The sequence below is a fragment of the Gymnogyps californianus genome, chromosome 8, assembly GCF_018139145.2.
Source record: "Gymnogyps californianus isolate 813 chromosome 8, ASM1813914v2, whole genome shotgun sequence".
In the NCBI taxonomy this organism is placed as follows: domain Eukaryota; kingdom Metazoa; phylum Chordata; class Aves; order Accipitriformes; family Cathartidae; genus Gymnogyps; species Gymnogyps californianus.
Window position 1 is genome coordinate 10526636 of NC_059478.1, and position 23276 is coordinate 10549911.

Sequence of the window (23276 nt, forward strand, 5' to 3'; positions counted from 1 at the left end):
GTGCCAATTGTCAGTGAAATACAGACAAGCAGATGTGCAGTACAACTGTATCATGACTTAACAATGTTGCATCATTCATCTCATGCCTCTATGAAAAGCTGCCCTTAGCCCACAATGTCTTTTTCTTTGTAAAAAGTTCTCTAGTAAGTGGGCGAGATGAATAATAGGTGATTGAAAAATATGGTAGTAGAGCTAGTCTCTACCACACACAAATAGCAGGGTAAATCCATTAAAATATCATGAGATTACAGTAAATCTCAAGATTTTATGAAAGAATGAAGGCTGTACCTTATTTCCTTTACGTATTTTATACTTCTGAGCTCTCTTTTCCCAGTGCCATGGGACATAAATGCTTCCCTCCAATGAAAGATTAAATTTTCACACACTTAAGTGTATACTGTGAGTGTAGATACTTGGATAGAAGCACCATTTTACTTAGTTTGGGCAATAACTCTTCTCAGAGATTTTATAATGTTCTGAAGGTGACCTTCTGTATACTCTCTTATCTGTCTTACAAATTTAGATACAACTTAAATACACAGCAGCTGTTAATACAGCAAATTTGCCTTTGCCAGCTGAACAATATATGCAGGCTAACAGTAAACATTGCTCTACTAGTCTGAATCCTTTAGACCAAAGAGAATACTGTAACAATCAGTGCCATTTTAACAATCTGTAGTAAAACATACAACCACCATTTCAAAGCTTCTTGCAAGTAATATGCATTTAATATTGAGCTCAATTTAACTATATATCTGTGTGACAGCTGCTTTTTCTCATCCACATTCAACTGATGGAGAGACTGAATTGTGAATAATTGATTTCATATCACAGCAGGACAAAAGCTCAGGAGAGAATGCATCCTACATTCTGTGTATGGAAAACTATATGAAGCCTCATTATCACTACAAAGCTATAAAATAAAGTAGCTAATAATAGGTAAATTTATGTGAAAGGGCAGTAGATTCCAGGTTATTTACTAGTAATGCAGAGCTCTTCTGAAGTGTATATCAGAACTACCTGAAAGATGAAATTTCTATTTCCTAGGAAATTCCAAATTTCTTAAACAAAGCATATTTTAGTTTTCAATAGAATATATATTTTACTAAATTTACACTGAATGGGAATATAATTGTGTTAGTGCATATGTCTGTGTATGCAGACATTAACTATTTAGGTATAATTAAAATGTTCAAATAATTTCAAGAAAATTAATGCTGAAAGCCTGAGCTTCCAACCTCCCAGGGTTTCTGTGTTGTCTGCTCACAGTGAGCTTTAGTTCACTGTCAAAGAAACAGAGTCTGGAAACTATGGCTGTGTGAGAAACTTTGGAGCTTCATGGTCTAGCAGGTCTACTATAAGCTTTGATTAAGCATGCACAATGTCTCCCCACATCCCCTTTTTGTGGCACGAGGTCTGGATGATCACCAAGTGTGGAACAGTTAACATCTTGGCAGGGCTTCCCATGTAATCTCAGGGTTTCTGTCATCAAGCTTCTCCTAATGAGCTGGGAAATGTTTGGTACAAATTTAATGAAACTCATTGACTCCTTGAAATACTTGGATTTTCATAAATCAGCCTTTTCCTGTTGAAACTGTTAGAGGTACTAAACTTAAGTGAGCATCAAAAATTCCTAACTGTGCTGTTGGCTCTCTGTGTCTGTGTGTACCGACATACACAGCTGTAAACCCAATTTGCTTGAGTTGCAGATTTAATGAGATTTTTTTCAAGTTAGCACTGAGCTGTAAGAGTAAGAGAGGAAGTGGAGAGAACCAAGATTAGAAACAGGGAGAGCCTGCAGAGGAAATGCTATACTCATAAAGAAAGTGCTGGCTACTGTTTTTTTTTTTTAAATTGTTCCATTAATAACAAACCCATATCTCAGGATGAAGGAAGGGCTCTGTGGTACAACAGGAACAGAAAGGTTTCACCAGCACTTGAAAACTGTTATTAGTGCTCTGTTTTTTAGTATAAATCTAGATTATAGGAGAACAGACAAAGGAAAAAGGAAGGAAAAAAAACCACCCTGAATAGGAGGTATAGAAGATGGTTATTTTTCCTGACATTTTATATGCAATAATAATAGCAACAATAAATTATTTCAGTTATTACTCTTTTGTTTTAAAAACAATTCTAAAGAGAAGAAAAATCCACATTTACCTGTATGGGCAACACCACAAGAGCAACACAGATCATAATGACAACAAGCAGCTTTGAAGGCCATATCTTGGGTGTAACATCCCCAAAGCCCACAGTGGAAAATGTCACTATGCAGAAATAAAGGGAGTCAAAGAGAGTCAACCTGTTTCCTGCTCGTTCCAGATGCTGAATTCCACAAATACTATGTAGAAAAGAATGAATAAAGACACGAAAAATAAAAACTGTACTTAGGGTCAGTTCAAGTTTGATGATTATATGTGCAGAGAACTATTTATTTTCAGAATTCATAAATTGCTTAACAAAGACATTTTTTCAAAGAAGAGTAAAAATTACTATCAAACCAGAAGTGTGTTGTTAATATAATTTTCAAATGTCATTTGTAATAAAAGAAACTCATTTTTTGATTATTTCAATATGTTAGTCACAACTTTGTTGCTAGGTTTTGCTTAGTGGCTGTTGTGAGGGAGAGGTGGTATATAGAACATCACGGATTGATGCAATTCCTTTCTAAACCAGAACAAAACAGATGGTATATAGTTGCCACCATTCAGAATTTTTTATAAACATCTTTTAACTTTTTCAGGGAGAGTTTGCTGGTATGGCCAAGAAAATGTACATACCGCTTTCTTTAAATCTATTGCTCTTTATGTTGGTCTCTATCCCTTTCTGTGGCAAGAGTTACTAGCAGAAACTAGTTATGAGAGTACGTGTTTCATACTAGAAGGATAATGTTGGTACAAATGGGTAGTGACTGTCTAGAATAAACTGAATGTGAGAATTGCAGGCTATCAAATTGTCAGAATAAGTTTCCACACATTCCTGTGAACACGTAAATGGTAGCCCAAGTTAATTGGTAATTATTTCTCTTGTAATCAGCATGATGTGCTTTTGGTTTTGAGAAGGAGTAGCAGAATCTGTCCACAGGTCTTACCGCTATTTCATATCTTGCAGATTTTAAAAATACTGCACTCTGAAAAAATATACCATGATAAAGAGCTTCCCAAGCTTAAAATACAATCTTCTCTAATACAGTAGAATTACTTAGATCAGTTCAGGTTTTTAAATTATATTCACCTATATGAAGAAAATCAATGTGTGAACCACCCTGATAGTGTTTTTTTCCCTTGGAGTTAGCGGAATGATTTCTCCTCAGAGAATTAGAGAGATAATTGACAAATAACATCGTATTCCTTAGTAATCATTCTAGAACATACCACAGATGATTTCTTCATATATGGTATCCAGATGGTAATAGTCACTCATTAATATCTGCCATGGTAAGGTCTTTGCATCACCAGGGAGACCCTGTGTTTATAACAGCTTTAGCAGTTGTTCTTCTGTTCTCTGTTCTGTTCTCCAAAAATAATTTAGCTGTGGGCAGTGGCATTTCCAGAACATATGGATCAAATTCCCAGTTTCCTTTTCACAGTTCTAGCATTTGTAGTTTTCACACATCTCAAAATGTTCTAAAAAGGGTGGGGGTTTTTTTCCCTGTTGTTTGCATAAGTTTCATAGTTCAGTCAGAACTGATACTTTTATATTCCTATCCAGTTTGTCCCACATTTTTTCACTGGGGTTGTAATCTAGATCTTCCATAATTTCACTATGTTCCCAGTTTTTCTTTTTTTTCCTTTTTTTTCTTTTTTCCTTTTTTTTTGACAAAAAGGATAATTATATTTTTGTCCCTGAAAATATTAACAGAAGGACTGTAAGGAATTATGCTAATGAAGCTTTCTTTTGGTCTCAGACAAGGAGGTTTTTCAGCTATATCCTTTTCCAGTGTTAATTTGAAATAATAGAGTATACTGCACAGGCATCCAAGTATGGAAAAAGAAGCTATTTTAATATCATTAGTCACATAAGTTATATGTAATTTTAAAAGCAGAATGGTGATGGATTTTTAATTCTTCATTGTTATTATTCCTGATGACCTTGGTGTATTTTCTTCTCTTTAGTTGTCTTTTGTGGGTACATCTCTAAAACACATAACCTTGACTTCAGGAATTAAGGTCACAAGGGCCAGGAAAGAAGCAATTACACTGAGCCAGTGATATGGCTCCCACATACCAGGACTATTACACCACTCCACGAAGTGTGTTAAATATCTGCAGATAGGTTTGTACTGAAGCATAATGCATGATGTTATCATTGGTAGGAATGTATTTTTTCTGATGCTGGTGCCTGTGAAATTGCTTGCTGTTTGTATATGCAAAAGGGTCAAGTTTACCCTTTGTATCTGACAGGATGGATTAAAATGTAAAAAAAATTTGGTACCCTAGGATTTTTTTACATTTTCAAGGAATGAAAATTGTTTCTTCACTTTTTGTTCTTTTTGTAATACCTTAAAAAAATTTTTAATAGCTTGCTGGTAGGAAAACTCAAGTCTTGATGAAGGAGATATTTTCTTTATTATTATTATTCTTCTGAATGAGCTTTCCGTAGCCAGCCCACCCAATCATACTTTAGCTTAACTGAAATAAGTTAATATATCATGAACCATTTCGGCCTTTTCTAAGTGAATAGTAAAACTCCCATTGAATTTAGTGAGACCAAGATTTCATTTTATCAGCTGTACTCCCTTATAGTCCTATATATTCCTATTCCTTGAAGCCATCAAAATAATTTTGTGTCTGATCCAAAATGTTGTGGATTCAAGCTGTTTCTCGTTGAACTCAGTTGGCATGAGCGAGAGCTTCTCACATGTAGTTAACAATATTAAAGTCAGCAAGACACGGGAGGTATTTCTTCTTTGCTGAAGCAGAAATTCAGCTCTTCTAACAACTTGTTGAACAAATTAATTTCTTTCCTCAAAATTACTTGCACCTCGTCTGCAGTTCTACTAAATTGTACTTGAAGCCCTAGCCGTGAAAACAAAGGAATGATAAATCCAAAATTAGGTTACTAAGTCTTAATTTTACTGGGTGTTTTGCTGCTCTGCCTTTTGTTTTTACTAGAGCCAGAGATCACAAAACTGCAGAAAAATCTGACTTTCAAGAGACAACTTTATGGGAGTCTAATTACCAAATGAAATATTACCTCTTTTACTCCTCCCCCAAGAATATTATACTTTAATCTCACCACCAGTGCCTTGTAAAGAAACATTACTCAGCATCTATAGCATGCTCCTATCTATTTGGGCTACCTGATTACACTGCATAGAGTGCAGCGGAAAGTTATTGGCTGTCCATGAAGCCAAGTGCATGTGGATTAGTTACTCCATTCCCCACAACTTATTGACATCTTTTAATAAAATGTAATTCTTTATATGAACAGTAGTATCAACTTCTTTTTTTCTTGTAAATTAAGTATTAAGCATTATTTTTAAAAGATGCATAAATACTGCATGTACCAATACAGACAGCATATGTTCTTGTCTGCTTTCTCATATCTCCTGACATAATGAAATATGTAGTAACTTAGACTTCATCTTTTGGCTGTTTTGATATTTTATGGTGGTATTTTTATCTCCTTGTTCTTGTTTGCTTCCTCCTCCTCTTTCATCCCATGAAGAAACAATAATTTGATGATCCCTGGACAAACATAATGATTTCAAGTAGGAAAGGAATGTTCAGCAAAGGCAATGCTCACACCAACTTGTTCTTGAGGAGAAAATAAACCACTGTAATAATATATACACAGAAAATGCCTAATTAAAACATAGGACCCAATTCAGCACCTTCTATACCAATTTTAGGTTTCCTGTAAATTCAACAAGGCTGTCTTTTCATAGTGGATCTAAGTGAGCAGTTACAACAAAACAAAATTGGTTTAATGGAGAGGAGACTTAGTATTACTAAAAAAACCCACAGAAACCCAAACCATGGGTCTGCCAAAGCAAAGTGGTATCAGAAAATTTATTACAAACTTAGGAGAACAGAAGTGTGATTTTAAACACTCTACTACCACTGCACTTGAAAAACAAAAAGTAAAGATAGTAACATGTAATCTCTGAAGATTAGTCATGTTTAGTTTAGGTATCATTTGAACTTTTGAGAGTTCAATCTTCATTTTACTGGAAGTTTTCTTTCTAATTCCAGGAATCTTTGTTTGCTTGAGTATTTTATGTGCCAAAACTAACTACTGTTTGTAAATAACCTATTTCCACATGCAGTACAGAAATGAATACTGTAGAGTAAAATAAACCCTGAGATGAAGTCAGATTTTTGTCACGGTGCGGTAGCATGTCATAGAAATGGACATAACAAGAACCATTTGGATAGTAATTTGCAAGTACTGTACATTAACTATCCTTATTTATAATCAATCGTTCATAATCTATTTTATATCGGTTTGTATTTTCATCTGTCAGTGTCACCAAATATGTCTGATTTCTAAATTTTTATTTTTACTTTTAGAGACAATTATTGTTTACAGGTACAACCTCTTGAGGTCTAAAATAATGCACCAGAGGCTGAAGCCAAAAGTTAGAGATGCTTAGGTGTCTTCAGGATTAGGTAGCAACTAACAGCATTATTTTCTTTGGACTTCAACTTTGTGCTTCAACTTGTATAATTACTTTGCTGTGTTTTAAGTAGCTAGCTACAAGGACTAGCTAATGAAAATGTTGAAATCAATGGGGATTAATTTTGTCAAGTTCAGTGAGATTCTGTGGTACAGGCTCAGTGCTTATATACTACAGAAGTTACATCTGAAATAACTCAGAAATATAGTAATTCTGCATATTAAGCAAGTGTTCCCAGTAGTTTCTCACACCCAAAACTCTTTAAAGTTTCCACATATCCTACCACAGAATGGTGATGTTAGAACAAATTACAAATTGAAGTATGATTATTTGATTGTTCTGTACTGCCAATTGCTGTTTGTATTATTTTAAAATTTCCTGATGCTACTGTCACAGATGTTTTTCTCTTTATGAGAAAAATTGGAATGAACCATCAGTCAGCGAAACTGTTGATAGACCATCAACTGTAGCAAATATCTATGGGTAAAATTCAAATACAGCAAAATACTGAAGAAGACGATCATGTTAACTTTCCAGGAAATACATGGGCAGGCATTTGAGACATATTTTACCGCCGTAGTGGCTGTAACTATCTGCTTAAGGAAATGAAGATTTGGAAGAGTTTACCCAAGATGTTTAAAGAAACTTCCTCAACCTTTACACCAAAATAAAATGTGGCTATAGAACAGTTCATACTTCAGTCTCAACTCTGGGAGGCATGTAATATCTCTTAGAAGTCTGATAAATGCGTAGAGGTTTTGCCTGAAATTGGCAAAACGTGCTCACTACTTGCCATAGATGTTAATATTAAGCTGGTGCCAGTCTTAAGTCCTCGAAATGAAAGTGATGTTAGGACTAATGCTGTCTGGAGAATGCCCTGCTTTGTACAGAGGCAAGCAGTTTTTCATGCTGGAAGTTGTCTCTGTGGGGTGTTCTGTCTTCTCTAGGGCACTGATGTAGAGCCAGATACAGTTTTGTCCTATATTTTAAAATTAGACATTATTGGAAAAGCAATTCTCAGTGCTTGTAGAATTAGTATACATAGAATCATTAAATGCTCAGTTTACACTTCACAAAACTCTGCTTTGAATACTGATATAACTGGAGTGACATTAAAGTGGCATTTTTTTCATTCACTGTATCAGATACATATGGAAATATTGTATGTTGACTTCTGAATGATAATATATGTCCTCTGAATTTTAATTATCTTTTTCCTATGAGACACTACTGAGCTGTGTAGTCTGGTCCTACAAAAGGTGAAGGTGTTGCTAACCACCTTACCCATGACCTAAAAACCTAATGCTTTCTGACAGAACCTCTGATTCTTGTGTAAATAATGAAGAAGAGGCAACGAAAAAGAACAAGGGATGAGCAGAAACTACAGCAAGTAAATGAGTGAAGACACAATCAGAAAATATTCTGACCAATAATAAAATGTCTATCCTGTCCAAACACCCTGAAGCTGAGGTTTTAAGTTGCTGAAAACCAAATGCTTCAATTTTTTCCAAGCCCTGTGATGCTTTCTCAGGTCTTTTATAAAACCTGGTTTTTTTCTAAATATTTATTTTCTGAAAAGCAATTTTCCATAACAACATTAAAATAGAAAAAAAAAATTCACTAGTTTAAGTAGATGTGCAATTTCCAAAATGTTAAAATGACAGAATCTGGTACAATATATCATGTATAATACATCAAATTTAAGAATTACAATGAGAAGTTCCAATTTGCACTTTTCATTCCACATAGAAGGCTTTAAAGCTGTGGGAATAACTGAATTCCAGTACATAGAAATGATTAATTGTATACAAGACAGAGAAAGGAATGAGGGAGAAATGCTGACTGGAAAGAAGATGAAGGTTGTTATGCTGTCTTTAAAGTAAGTCAGTAGAGAAATATACTTGCTATTCTTAGTCGGTAACAAATGATCCTACGAATGCAGTACATCATGCTGAAATGTATTCACTGAGTGGACAAAAAAAAAAGATACTGCTGGACATTGTGGCTTCTTAATATTCAAAGACAAAATTAATGTTGTAACAAGTATCTCAGATATTTTTGCAACTCTAATACCACTTCATCAGACAGTCCAATGTAAAGCTTTCTATTTTTCCAGAATATTTTCTTTTCAGAGACAGGCACATGTTTTCATACAACTTTCTCCCTTTTTTCCAGAATCACAGTAGCGAAGGGAAAGACTCAGATTACTTCAACAGGCTTTGAATCAAGCTCTTCGGTTCTTGTGGGACTTTGAATACAAGCTGAGGTAGGGGTGCAGAACTCTTTCTTTCACTACACAGCAATCCCACCATGTCAGAAATGAATTCTGAATTTCTCTTCAGCTGGAAAGGTTACCTTTTTCTGTATTCCAATTGTATCTTTATCCTAAATGATGGTGTTTGATGATATCATTATTGCTTACCCATAGTGTCTAATATAAACCTTTTCCTTCCCCAGATCAGTACGTTATATGCAGCTAATGGTTGCAAAAGCTCAACTTATAAAAATAAACTTCCACTAGTAAGCCACGTGACTTCCAGAAACTGCAGAACATCTTGTTAAGTAGAATAGGATATTATGAAATGACCAACTGTATCTAAATATTTGTTGAAACTGAGTGAGAACCTTTCTACTCCTGCTGTTGCGTTTTGTGAAATGAGAAGTGGAGCTGCAATAAAACAACTCTGGTCATTGAGACTGCACAAGTAGAGTCCCACTGTGGGCAGCATTCAGCTCAGTGTGTTTCTATAAAAAGGTCTGTGCACACTTCAGTCTGTAACTCCAAAGAACTAGCTGTATTTTTGTATGCTTTCAGTCTGCCCCAGAGCTTTGATGGTGAACAAAGTAAACCTTGGCATTCCAACTTCAGTGCATCAATACTGTTGCAGCTAAGAGCCTGCTGGAGTCTGAGGTTTTGGACTGCTCACACAAGGAGTCAGTAACTGTTCAGGAAATAGAATCATGCAGTCAGTATTTCAACCACCAGATACTCTTCATCTGCAAGGCATTACAGAATTAGGTAATATTACATACCTATCCTTTCTCAGGAAGAATAATTAAGTAATCTCTTTATAATATTCAGAAATTATATGTGTTGTGTTGGAAAATTCAAATGCAAACTTCTAATTTAATACACCCAATATGTTATGCTTTGGAACATCATGCTTAATGTTTCTTGCAATACTTTTGAAACACTCTTAAGGGTGTAATAGTTGTTATGCAAACCACCCATGCTCCCTTGATCAAACTGAATTAACAATTGAAAGATTCATTATCCGAATATTTGTTAAATGTGTGTAAGAAGCAACTAACCCCCTGTGTAGAATCAGGATAGGAATTAGAGACAGAGGTATTGATTATGACCAGGTATATATATATTTCATTTCCTAGTGACAGAACACAGTCCACAGTTATCCTCTTAGCATAAATAATAAAAAGTAATAAAAATCCTTATAAATATGAAGAAAACCTAAAAAATGCAAACTAGCTCTAGGACTGTGTTTGGATATCTGTCTGAACCTAAGTTTGTTTTGAGGTAACTCATGGAAAATTATATTCAATTTCCAAAGCCTGATATTGTATCACTACCACTACAGAAGTTGTTTAATTATGTACTTGACAGATTTTAAACATGCTAAACTTGGATTTTAATCATCAGATTTGTTACAAAAAAATCTTGAATCATAGAAGGTTGGCTAAGAGAAGCCAACAGTAATAAAGAAATGGAAACTCAATCTTTTAAAACTCTGAGATCAGGCTATATCTACTATGGAAGCACTACTTTTTATGTTTTTTATTATTTGCTCCTTATTAAAGGAAGTAATGATTATTGGTTAGATTGCTACTGGAGATATGGAAGATCCAGCTTCATATTCATCCTCTATGACTGTGAATTCAAACCCATATCCTGTTTCTTTCCTCTTTATGATAGTGATGGAGAGGGATGGTAAGAAGAGGCAAAAAGGTTCTCAAGCTGGATGGATAAAGTTTCTAAAAGGACTGACACAGAAAAAATGACCAACATCCACATTGGATTAGGCTAAAGGCTCTTCTAATTCAGTGTCCTGCTTCTACTGAGACCAGTAACAGATTTTTAATGAAAGATTAAACTAAAACAGTATGGGAAGATTCTCCCCTGAAATACTCTGCCTGCGTTAAAAGAACTTGTAGTAATAATTCAGTATGCATACCTTAGTTGTGCTCCAAGAGCAGACTTTCTCTGATGGAGGGTGAATCAGCTCTGTGTCCATCCCAGCCTAGGTACACTTCAGTCTCATTACAAACATTTGTTTGTTGTAAACAAGCCTGCAGTTCCTGACCTTGAAGTATCCTTTCTAATGTTTACATGTATTCTGTACCAAAGCTGCCTATGGTAAGAGTGCTTCCAGACCTCACTGAAACATGTAATATCTTTCAATGCCTGGAAAATCCCATATGCCAATATTCCTTTATGGCAGCTTATTAGGTTTACGCGGCTCCTTACGTGCATCCGTAGTGGTAAAACACCTTAGCTTCAGTCTATTTGGATAGTTTGTCCGCAGCATATCTATTTTACTAAATTTTTGATTCCCATATAAGCTAGGCCATGGAATTAAATAAATGTTTAGGAAAAGAGTTGATTCAATACAATTTTACAAATACTCAAGACAGGATCGGTCTTAGATGATTTACAACCTTACAACTGTTACAGCATTATGATATAATCTATAAGCTACTGATAAAATGATTTTGTTCATTTTCAACCTAATTCAAGTCATAGCATATTTTAATAACAAATGGATTTAATTTTATTATTAAGTATTCGTTTTGATTTATCTTAGACTCGAAACCTGACAACTTCTCCCTTCCTAGTTCCTTCCTTTTAGGACAGGCTTTTTGTGGAATAGGATTTTGGAATTTTCCTCCTAGTTTTCCTTCAGTTCTGGTGGTCAAAATTCTCTCCTTATCAGATTTTGCCTTTTCATTTGATTCTCAAGGATATCCATTATGGATCTTCCTTACACTTCCATCCATTTTTACATCTTGACAGCCTCTCATTTGTTTGCATTTTGAGTGCAACTCTTTTTTGCAGCTCTCATTGCTGCTATTAAAACAACTGCTTCAGGACAAGCCAAATTACCTTCCTCCAGTTGCAAAATTTTCTTAATAACACCGTAAACAAAAATTAATTTCTCAGAAATTTACAGATGAGTAATATTCAGGAAGAATGGTCTTTCTTGCACTGCTTATCCTGCTGTGAAACTCAGACCAATAGTAAATACAGGCTGGAGTGGTCTAAAACGTGTAAGTGATTCACAGCAGATACCACTTGTCTCATCCACCTTAACCATAGGCATGAGGGGTGCAGCCCCTTGGAAAGCTCACAGGTGAAATTTTCATTTCCAGATTAAATTTCCATAAAGCATATATTCTGTTGCAGAGTTATACCCAAGCTCTGTCAGAAGTGAATTTTACTTGTAGACATGGAAGAAACTGATTTCCGCTTACCTTATTTATATCTCACTCACAATTTTTTAATATGCTATTGCAGCCATTCCTCACTGTCTGCATTAAGCTCATCTTTTTCCCCGAAATTTTCATTCACATTTGTTTTCATCACCAATTATCTACAAGGACTGCACAGTATAATGATAATGATGACAATCTTCATCATTAGAAGACATGGAGAACTAAGACTGGTATCAAAAAGCTGACTTTTCGTCAGTGAGAACGTAGGCTCTGAGGCTCCCTTGAAGCACGGTCTACCTCACAAATTCTACCCTTCTCATTCCAGGTCCTGCAAGTCTAACTTGTAGAGTGATTATTCCATATAGCAATATTTTTGTATGTGATGTATAACTGAAGCAAGAAAAACTAGTCATGGAATAGTACTAGAATGGAACATTTCTATTTACTAGAAACAGCTTTTCATATGTTTACTGAGCTTATGGATTCTTTTATTAGGCACCCAAAAGGGAGGAAAGCACTTCTTGAGAAAAACAATAGACTATGCATTTGGAAGACTAAAGGGTGAATAAATAGAAGACCCAGACATGTAGGCTAGAAACTGATGAGAAGTATCTGTTTCTCATGCCAGCTGCTTGCTGTGCTTTATATAATCTCTCTGAGAACAAAGGAGAGAGGTTTGCAGATACAGAGAGGAGACAGATGGAACATGATGGACTTACTTGAACATTTTGACAAGCCCAAATGAAGACCACTGTGAAATGTTACAATTATGTAGGAACACAGAGATAGAGATCCGTTGTGTTCCTTCTATTGCACAATGTTTACGCTTACAACGAGGAGTTCATTCTGCAGATGACTATTTATAGATCAGTGAATGCAAAAGCTTTATGATAACTTAAATGAAGATGTAATCTGCTCCATTTTGCATTTCATTATTGCACTTTTATTTACTTTTTAAGTAGATGTGTGTATTTTTGTGAACTAAAGATGGTATTTTAAGTAATTGTCCAAGATGCTAAACAATAAACATAAGCACATTCTCTAGTATTTTTAATAATAATTGAAAGTATCAGTGAAAATAACAGCACTGCATGTTATTTAAAGTTGTGCTGTTCTAAAATGCAGTAACCCCCTATGTTTACAAAATGAAGCAAGCAGATAGGTTTGTTCTCCAAGTCATAAGTTAGATGGACATATCTGTTTTCTGCATCTCTGGATGTTGGATAAAACACACCTTTATGAGTGAGGAGTTTAGGTAATGGGAGACTTTCTATTGTTCTCCCTTCTGGAAAACTTAAATTTAGAAAGAGCGTTTAAGGTAAATGGCTGTAGTCAGATCACATCGGGACAGTGGTGTATGCTTCTCGCATTTCAAGCTGCACTGTGAAATCACTGACTCATCGATGGTCTTTTCTCTGTTATCATTATGAGTGTTTCCCTTCAATATTTTTGTTGTTATGTGCACAAATATGGCATCATTTAAACTTCTTTCATATGCATAGCTGTTGTCAGTGTTGGTACCTTTGCCAGTGAGGTCACCTGTACAGGAAAGAATAAAGGCCACTAGTTACTGTCAAAGCTGTAGCCTCCTTGCCAACATCAGAAACAGTTTTGCTTCATTTCTTTGATTCCTCTCAGCTCTTACCAGCTTGTTCCAGTCTTGGGGTACTGTTATAATCTTCCTTATTTTTGTGGAGAACTCTTGAGATTGTGAAGGATAGTGACAAGGGATGGATTGATTATTAAACAGAAGGACAACTGCAGTCTAAGTAACAGTGGTGAAAAATCTGACCAATAATTACACAGATACCTCTGCAGGTTGCCAGTGGGGTTTGCTGGATCTGGGCAACAGAAGTAAATCCTGTGCATGTGCATTTCTATTAGTTTGTCCTCAATGTAGCTGCTACATTCCATGATATTCTTAAGACAGAGAAAGATTGTTCAAACAGGCAGTAAGCAAAATGGAAGCATACACTGCGTTGCTGCTTTACAAGGGTAGTGTCCATCAAGTTGGTTAAACAGGTGGCTGTATGGGCAGTCTCAAGACAACTGCACTAATGTCCTGTCTCTGTCTATTTAGAACACTATCTGTAGGCTCATGATGAGTAGAAAGTTCACTGAAGAGTAGCACAAGATCCAAAGGGGTGTATGGAAACCGCAATGTGACTTAAAGTATATCCTTCCTTTTTTTTTTTTAAATACTCATATGGTATGCTTTGGCTCCTTTATTTCATAATAATTTGCTATTAAAAAACCAAGAGCATAAGCGAAAATGTGTGCCACATAAATAATTTTTTCTTGGTTGTGTTCCTACTGGAAAGGTATTTTTAATTCAAAGTTGCCTCCTTGCTGACCTACTGTCTTAGCTAGAGAGAATTTGTTTGGGCAATGACCAGGGAAACAACTGGCCTGTGAACAAGATATAATTAAGCACCAGGCTTAATACTTACGTTTGCCGAAATACCAGAAAGGGGGGAAACGTTAAATAGAGGTTGTCTGGTGGGGTGAAAATTATAGGAGGTAACTGCTAGGAGATAAAAGCAATATATTATATCATATATTACAGAAGTAGGCTCCTTTATTGTTTGAGTTTCTGCTTGGAAACCTAGCAATTCTTCTAGCTATGAGCCAGAGGACTTGGATATCTTGGACTGTCTGTGTCTTGTTTGGTTTGATCAGCAAGCTCCATGATTTCATCATCATCCTCCTCCTGCTCCTCACTATTGTTACCACTGGTGGAGTCCTGATGGTGTTTTCAATGAAATGTTCTGGTTGAGTGAAAAAGCCTGAACTTTACAATAGCTAAAGAGCTTCCTGAAAGTCATAGAAGTTTTTATTAATTCCATCTGAGTTTTCTTCTTTGGGCCACCTGTTTTGACCATGTGTTTGCTTGAAGAAAAACTTTCAAGTCTGATAATTTCTTTGGCTAGAATTCAAATGGATCTATGCATATAACTTTCTAAAAATCAATGAAATCCAAAACCACACAGGACTATTCTGAAGTGTGAGGTGTGACTGTTTAACAATCACAAGTATGTTTATGACGGTTTATGATGAAATCCCAACAAGCTACATTCTCAAAATAGCGTACTTGATTATACTCATCATTTAAAGGAAGAGCACAGGTTGTATCAGGATGACCAAAAAACAGCAGACATACGAGTGAAGAGGGGAGCTGATTCAAATAGTCAGCAAAATAATATGGGATTAATGATCATAATACTGGAAAGATGAAGGGAGGGGAGGAAGAAAGAAGATCACCGTGACTACCAGGACTGACAGTACACTATAGAGTTAGTCTCTGCTATGTTTTGTCTGGCGTATTTTCCCCTTGATTGCTCAGCCCATGGAGAATATTCACTAAGATTTTACTCTTACTACATACTCACTACAGCCCTTAGAATTAGACTTCCACTCTGAATATTCAAGATGAAGTATTTCACATTTGCCTTAAAGTTGGCTGAATATTTTATGCATTTTTTTTCTTTTTTTAGTTTTAGAATATTAGCAAAGTGAACAAAAAGAGATCGAGTGGAGTACAGTTGAAACATGACCCACAATCATTCTTTCTGCCATATTTATCCAATTCTAGTAAAAGTACATACATGCCCACATGTAGCTGTGCCCTCTCATCAGTAATTTTATTTTGAACTTCTTTGCATGAAATATTTCCATTTACTTTGTTTTCACTGCTCATCACTAATGATAACAAACTTGCAAAATATAGCACTATTTAATTTGTTGATATCAACATACTGTAAACTGAAAAGCAAATTAAGTACAAGTGCTCATTCTCAGCAGTTGACTAAGCTTCATCATAAATGTAAGCCAGTAATAATAGATGTCCTGAAAATATGAAAAGGTAACTCAAAAGTTTATTGGAATGCCATGAAGAGTTTTGTTCTTACACTGTAGAGTTAAGCAAAGCAGTAGAATGCATGCGATTATAGGACTATAATGTATCGGATACCTTTAAAAAGCCTCATGTCTTATATGATTTCCTACTCCTTTTGTAATATATTAGTAAACATACTGCTTTGCTGTGGAATGTAATTACATACAGTATTCTGTGCCCAAAGGAAATGACAATTTGATTTCATGCCTGTTGTTAAGTTTCCAGTCTGCAAAGTCAACCCACGGTTTGTACTTAAGTGTTTACTAAATTAATACCAATTATTTTTTCTTCCTTATTGCTGTGACTCAGGCACTTCCACTCTAATATACAGTATATATAATTTTTCATATATATTGCAGAAATGTACAACTTCCACAAACATAAAAAATATAGCTGTGTTTTTGCAAAGAATGGGAGCATATATTCAACTTTAAGCTTACATTTGAGTTCCTTTATAAGTATACAGTTAGATATTTTACTGAGGTTGAGAGATAACAAAACTCAATATAATTTACTATTCTTAACTTTTTTTAGGAGAAGGTTTTAATTGCCAATGGAATTACAGAACTCATTAATCGGAGTGCTGTTTATTTGGATTATACCCTAAAGGGTCTTTATTTACAGACTTCTATTTAGTGGGGGAGAGGGAGAATGGAAAACGGTATCTGCTAACAGTGCTAGAAATACAAATTTATTGGAGCTGAGATACCATTTAGAGATTGATGTTAAACACTCTCTGACATCACACTGACGTTTAATTCTTGTGACTAGGTCAAACGATTGATAGACCTGTACGTTTTGGTAAAGACTTTTGTTGAAGTCCACAAGCAATTATCAGAGATTGAGTTTACAAGTAATATTTTTGTAATGAATCATACTTTTAATTCTTTACTTCCTTTAGTTAAGCTCAGTAAGTGATTTTGGCACGTGACAGCTCAGGCGTGGGGGATGGGGCCCCTATTGCTAATGGAAAGAATATCACACACAGGTGAGTTAGAGGAATCCATGGACATTTAACTTTTACATGTACTTTTTTATCACCCAAATGTGATACTATGTTTGGATGACTGTCTACCCCTCTAGTCTTCACCTGTTTGAAAAATATCTGTCTAAACATTATAGTAATTTCCAATGGAATACCAAGTATAGACAAAAGAAAAATGAGAATTTTTTCTTCTAAAATGCATTGTAAATGCACTAAAATCCGTCTTCTTTTTACGTCATCTCATATCACATCCTTAGCTCTGCCAAAGCCTCTGAGATGTCCTTTCAATATTCCATAAAGTTATGCTTAATACAGAGTTTGAGTGAATAATTCCTGGTGGCTGATGCCAGTTTCTGTTAGTATGGCCAAAGTTGCATCAACATCTTTTTTCACTCTTCACTTCCTGATTTGAGAAATACGAACTTTGCTAAACTTCACACCCTTAAAATACACTTGGAATATGAAACAGACAATAAAAGTGAACAAATCACTGAAGAGTTATGCTGATCACAAATCAGCATAATGAGTTACTGCTCATCAGAGAACCAGAATAACTGATGGCATCTAATAATACACTTAAACGTGTTAGCATAAACCACCATAAACACCAAATTTTAGTGAAGTAAAATAGTTTGTCAGCCTAATGAATCAGTCAATGAAAGATACATTTAATTTTTTTAAGTCTGCATGCTAATGACAACTTCATTTTTGAGCCAGGAATTGTGAGTGAAGATGGTTTGCTGCCAGGCATTGAATTTTAAATGGTGAAATAACATCCTCAACATAATTAGTCATCCGTTGTTACACATGGCATTCTATTTGCTACTGTCTAAAATGATATAACATTCTCAAAGACAGCATGTATCAGGTTCTTCTTTTTACTGCAAAGATAAAATGAAGCATGTGAAATGTAATGCTTTCCTGTAATGAAAGAGATGGAAGACAGAGGTTTTTAACACTTATTTTATATATCAAATTGCCCCTTTAAGGGGAACTTTACCTCCTTTTATTGAAGTCCTCCCAAAACCAAAGCAAAACCTAAGATTTCTTTTACCAATATGATGATACACTATTTCACAGCCTGCAGACTCTGGTTGTATTCCAGATCGACTTTTATTCTAGCATTTTATTTTACCAAAGTTATTCTTGTCACCCCTGTTCTGAAGGTAACATGCACGTTTTGCATATGTAACATTTACATTTTCACACAAGATATCTACTTACAAGCCTGTGATTCAGCAGCAGCTGTATGTATGCATGTGTGTTTATAAACCAATGGAAAGCTTACTAGAGAACTCGCATCCTAATAATTTGCATGCCTTTGCGTGCCTGTTGAGTTTACCTCCATTGCTCTCTCTGTCTCAATCCCCAAAACCTTTTCTCTGACTGCATTTTTTCTGTGGATCTTTTTCAAGTGCCAATACTTTTGAGGACATACATATGTCAAATGCATATTGCACATATTAAAATATGGTAATTGATTTTTGGTAACAGAATATGGCGTTCTGTTTCTCTTTGACATTCCTTACTTGTCCTTGCTCTTTGCATAATCACTTCCAGATTTTCACAAAATCACCCTTTATTAGGTCATGGGGTTCACGTGACAATTACAGAATTATATGTTGTGGCCCCAGTTCTGTCCTTATGTACATCAGTGTGACACAGAAAATTAAAGCAGGCTTTGCTAATTTAATTTTTAATTTTGCTAAGACTTTACATATTCCTTATAGTCATTATATGTTGTGCTATGTTCCTGCAAAAGAACAAGGACAGGATTGCATTTAGATTAACTTTGAGGAATTTTATGTGTTGCTTTACACATGTTGGCAAGCCATAATTAGTTAATATTAGCAGTAGCTTGATTTTATTTGTCTCCCACAAAATTCAAAATATGATTGCTAAAGAAAGGATGCTATGGAAATGCAGTCTTTTAGAACTGTATTTCTAACAGTCCAAATGTTATATGACTCAAAATCATTTCCTTTTTTTCCTCCTTTCATAATGGTAATTGGTCTTTGCTGCCAGAACAATCTTTGCTTGTCATGGTATTTGTTATTTTGTTACTGTATTACAAGATGTCATGATAATAAAAGCCGAAAAATTGTTCTCCCAATGGCATATTCAGAGTGCATAATGTTTTGCAAAACATTGTGTATCCCTCCCAAATGTTCTCAATGCATCTTTAATGAAAAGTTGTCCAGATTATTGTAAATATTAGCAGCATTTGGTATCTGAGAGACATTTTTACATCACGTGAAACTTACTGGGGAAAATATTGGGAAAGAACCTGAGAGACATTTTATCTCCTTCTTGGCAGGAGTTTGTTTTTGAATCTTTTTTACACTTTACTTAAATATGCATATTCTGATTACTGAATTTGCAGTACCTTCACATAGCAGAAAAAAATTATTAGAAGAGAATTATCACAAATGATACACAGAATAGAGGCTGGAACTTTCAAAATGGAAAGTAATTTAATGTCTAACTCCCACCAAGAGTAAGTCTTGCAAGCCATGCTGAAAATTCTTCCTAGTGTCAATTAAAAATATTGATTTAAACAACACACTACTAGATTCTGAAATTGCCATTGCATTGTCAAAGGATGATTTACCTGACCTATAATGTAGAGTTATATACCATATGAAATATTAAAATATTGTGTGGTACAACAATAGAGAACAAAAAATGTGGATAAGTTTATTTTGTCTTTCAAATTTATTCAAATTTAACTTTGCCCACCTTTATCTAAATTCAGTTTGGAACTACTGATTTTCAGGTTTATAAATGATCTGCAACCTGTGCTAGAAAATCAGCAAAGCTTTTGATTGTAACTTGAAAAGATCACAAGTACCTGAAGCCCCAACTCATCTTTCAGGGTGCAATAAAACAACAGAAATCTCTCAATCATATTGTTTACTTCCTTAATTTAATACTTCTCTACATATTAAAAAAAATAGGATTTGCTTATAAATAATCTGTTGTTGACACTCCATTTTACAGAGGGCTTGTGAAAGGCAGCTTTCTGAGCTACCATTTAGTCTTTCTGACTATTTTTTATTTTCGGAAGACGACAAGATGACTACAAATGTATCTTTCACACTCAGAAGATAATTTAGATTGAACTCTCTAACCTTTATGACTTTGTTCCATAGATCACAGTAAATAGGCTATTCAAATTATTATTAATTTCACTGGTCTCTGTGTCTAGTTTTAAATGTTCCATTACATCAGTTGAACAAAGAATTCCCTGCATGTAGCATGGGAAAGATACTGACCTAATTGTTTTAGAAATAACTATGTAGAAACATCTAAAAAGATTAACAAAGGAAATATTATGTCACTACCAAATTAATAACTAAAATAGCATGAAAATCACTTTACAATTATCTAGGTTCCCATAGAGACGATGTTTGATGGGTAGCCAAAAAGACTTCTCATTGGGCTTCCATACTTCTGCTCTCCCTATAATAAACATGATTTCTGTTCTGCCTTTCACAAACAACTAACCAGTTTTTCAGTAGCATAAATCCTTATCCTATACTCTTTAACAGCACTAATCACCCCTATGTTTTTTTAAGATCTGAACTCTTGAACTTAAACATGTAAAAATATTTTTAAAAATGTATTATGACAAATACCACCCTGTCAACCAAAGGAAAAAAAAGAAAACCGAACAAATTTATATATGGTAATATTTCTGTGTTGTTACAATACAATAGTTGCATAAAAATAAGCAAAGGCATTAATCCAATAAACAAGTTGGGGTTTTTATTACATTTTGTCATTGTAATTTTTCATTACATTTTCTCATCAAGCCTTCTCAAAGGCTTTGGCCCTTAAGTATTAATAATACAAATGTCAGCAAATGATCCCCAGTGCTAGCAAAGGTAAAAAAGGTGTGGCCCATCCCATAAGTCCATATGCCATTAGAAACAGTAAGAGTTTTATCTGAATTTGTGTTTCATTTAAATAATCCAGATGATTGACAACTATTTGTGGTAACAGTTTTCACATGCTTCTTATACAGCAGATTTTAGCAAAGCCACCTTAGAAATTTCTATACCTAAGAAAAGATAAACTCTGTATGCAATATGTTTTTCTCCTACCAAAGTTGATGAAAATGTTGTCCTTGTGTTCATGCACACAGTTTTTCCCAGAAGGCAATAGTTCAGATAAAGTCTAATTGGATTTATAGATTATTTGGTTGCAAATAACAAATGGATATTTTAAGAAATGTTTTGTTATTGACCTTCCAGAGGCTGCACAACCTTTTTATTGTTCCGTCACTCAAGGAAGTGTTAAGGTAGTGTCTGAAGTAGACCTCAATTCTAATTGTATACACTCACAGGAAAACTACCCATACACGCTGCCCTGAGTCCAGCAATCGAGAAGCAGGACAAGGCTAGGATGGAAGCTGGTACAATGGATTTGGAAGGTACTACCTGTGCTACCTGGCCTACTTCAAGATCTGTTTATGTTTGGAGAGCACTGCATAGGAATATTTCAAAACAGAAAATAAAGATCCTTTAATTGAAACAAGCAAGTTCCTGACAGATCTGCTTTACTGCAGAGAAAGAAAAGCACAACCGCTATTATTTTAATACTTTGTGGGATTCTTGTAATAGTTGAATAATTTATTTTGTATTATTTACAGTTACTTAGAACTTTCAATTAATGTTCTATAATATTCTGGGATTTAAATTCTGCAATTCCTGTTTAGTCCGTTAGATCCTGAGACTTCATGTGCTTTACCACTTTAGAATCATTGGATTTGATCAAACTAAATGACAGAATTACAGTTTAATTTTGTGCTATTTTTCAATGCAGAAAATCTCTCTAAATCATAAACTGAGATTGGGCCTGAATACTGAGAGTGCTGTACAACAAAACATACCATCATACGACCCAAAACCCCACATTTTATTCTACATTACATAATCCACCAACACTCTTCAAGTTCATCCTACTTAATGCTAGGCACCTTTCTTGGAGAACTGCCATTGTAGGCTCCTGATATAATCAACACAGAAGGGCAGAGAAGCACAGACCTCCATGTGGTGATTTAGTTCCCTTCAGATCTGCACTGCCCTCTCAAGTGTCTGTTTCTACTTACTGATAATAAAGGGAACTGGAGCATTGAGATGCCTTATTTTCTCTAACATTACGTGGGATTAATCCTTTTTTGTTTGGTTGGTTTTTTCCTGTAACATAGTGTTCCAAATCTGAAGGTCTTGATTTGTCTTGTTTGGACTAGATCATTGTCTGGATTTGTTTTCATCCTTACAAGCAACTTATTTATACTGTTTCCTCCAGATGAGAATTTTGACATGTAATTGACATTGAGGCTACAGTATTGGCATACTACGTTTATTCTGTAAGTCAGTGTGTGGAAACATCCTAATTTTCTGATGTTGAAAGCACTGAAGGGTAAAAAATGTTAAGATTGACCTCAGTGAGCCTTCAATGAAGACATAAGCAAAGTTTGTGCAGGCTTCTTAGTCTTCAGTATGAAAAAAATAAATGCCCATCTCAAACAGTTTGTAGCCACCTTTTTCACAAGCTAATCATTCTACAATGGTGATATATGACTAACACTGATTTAAAAAGCAAAATAAGTCTTAATAGATGATTCACTGTGTCACAGAAAGATGCCTGAAATAGTCATTCACTGTTATTTGTCATCTTGTACAGTTTACAGATATAATTAGTATTCCATTTGACAAACAAGTGTAAACATCCATTAGCTAAATGACACAACATATAATTTGACTAGGTCTGTAACTTTCACTAGAACTCTATCAATAGTAACTGCTGAACAGTCTGTCATATAGGAGTACACACCTTTTAGTATATGTGTAATTGCTCTGGTTAGGAGGCCACTGAGGTATTTAAAGAAAGAAAAATTATAGGATAGCCTAATCTGTCTTTGAAATCAGAAGAAAAGAGAAAAAAAATCCTTGTATGTAATCTGTAAACTATGGATACATGGAGTTGGTCTTACGAATTTATTGATCTGCAAATGAGTTCTACCCTCAGATCCATAAACAATTATCATCAAAAATCAAAGAGTGGAATAGAGCAAAAATTTTGTTAAGTGATTACTGTTTGTTCTGTAATAATTGCCAACTGTATACAAATATATAGAAGGAGCCTTTTCCCACTATACTCTGAGTGCAAAGGACAGCTTGAATAATGATATCTAAAAATTGTGAGATTAGCCAATTAGCTGTAAATATTAGATTTTTTTTTTTTAAATTTTTCATCTGAAAGTTTACACCTGAGTTATAAGACATAAGTTGGAATGCGTCTACGTGTGTAACCACCAC

General features: G+C 34.8%; 1 protein-coding gene across 3 annotated transcripts in view; it reads right to left on the bottom strand.

Annotated features, from left to right (window-relative positions):
• Positions 1 to 23276, bottom strand: part of KCNT2 (potassium sodium-activated channel subfamily T member 2) — a 153854-nt gene that overhangs the window by 70824 nt on the left and 59754 nt on the right. For all 3 annotated transcript variants that reach the window (XM_050900901.1, XM_050900900.1, XM_050900899.1), the window contains exon 9: positions 2161 to 2341. In XM_050900901.1, the coding sequence (XP_050756858.1) occupies positions 2161 to 2341 (181 nt within the window). The remainder of the gene's footprint in view (positions 1 to 2160; positions 2342 to 23276) is intronic.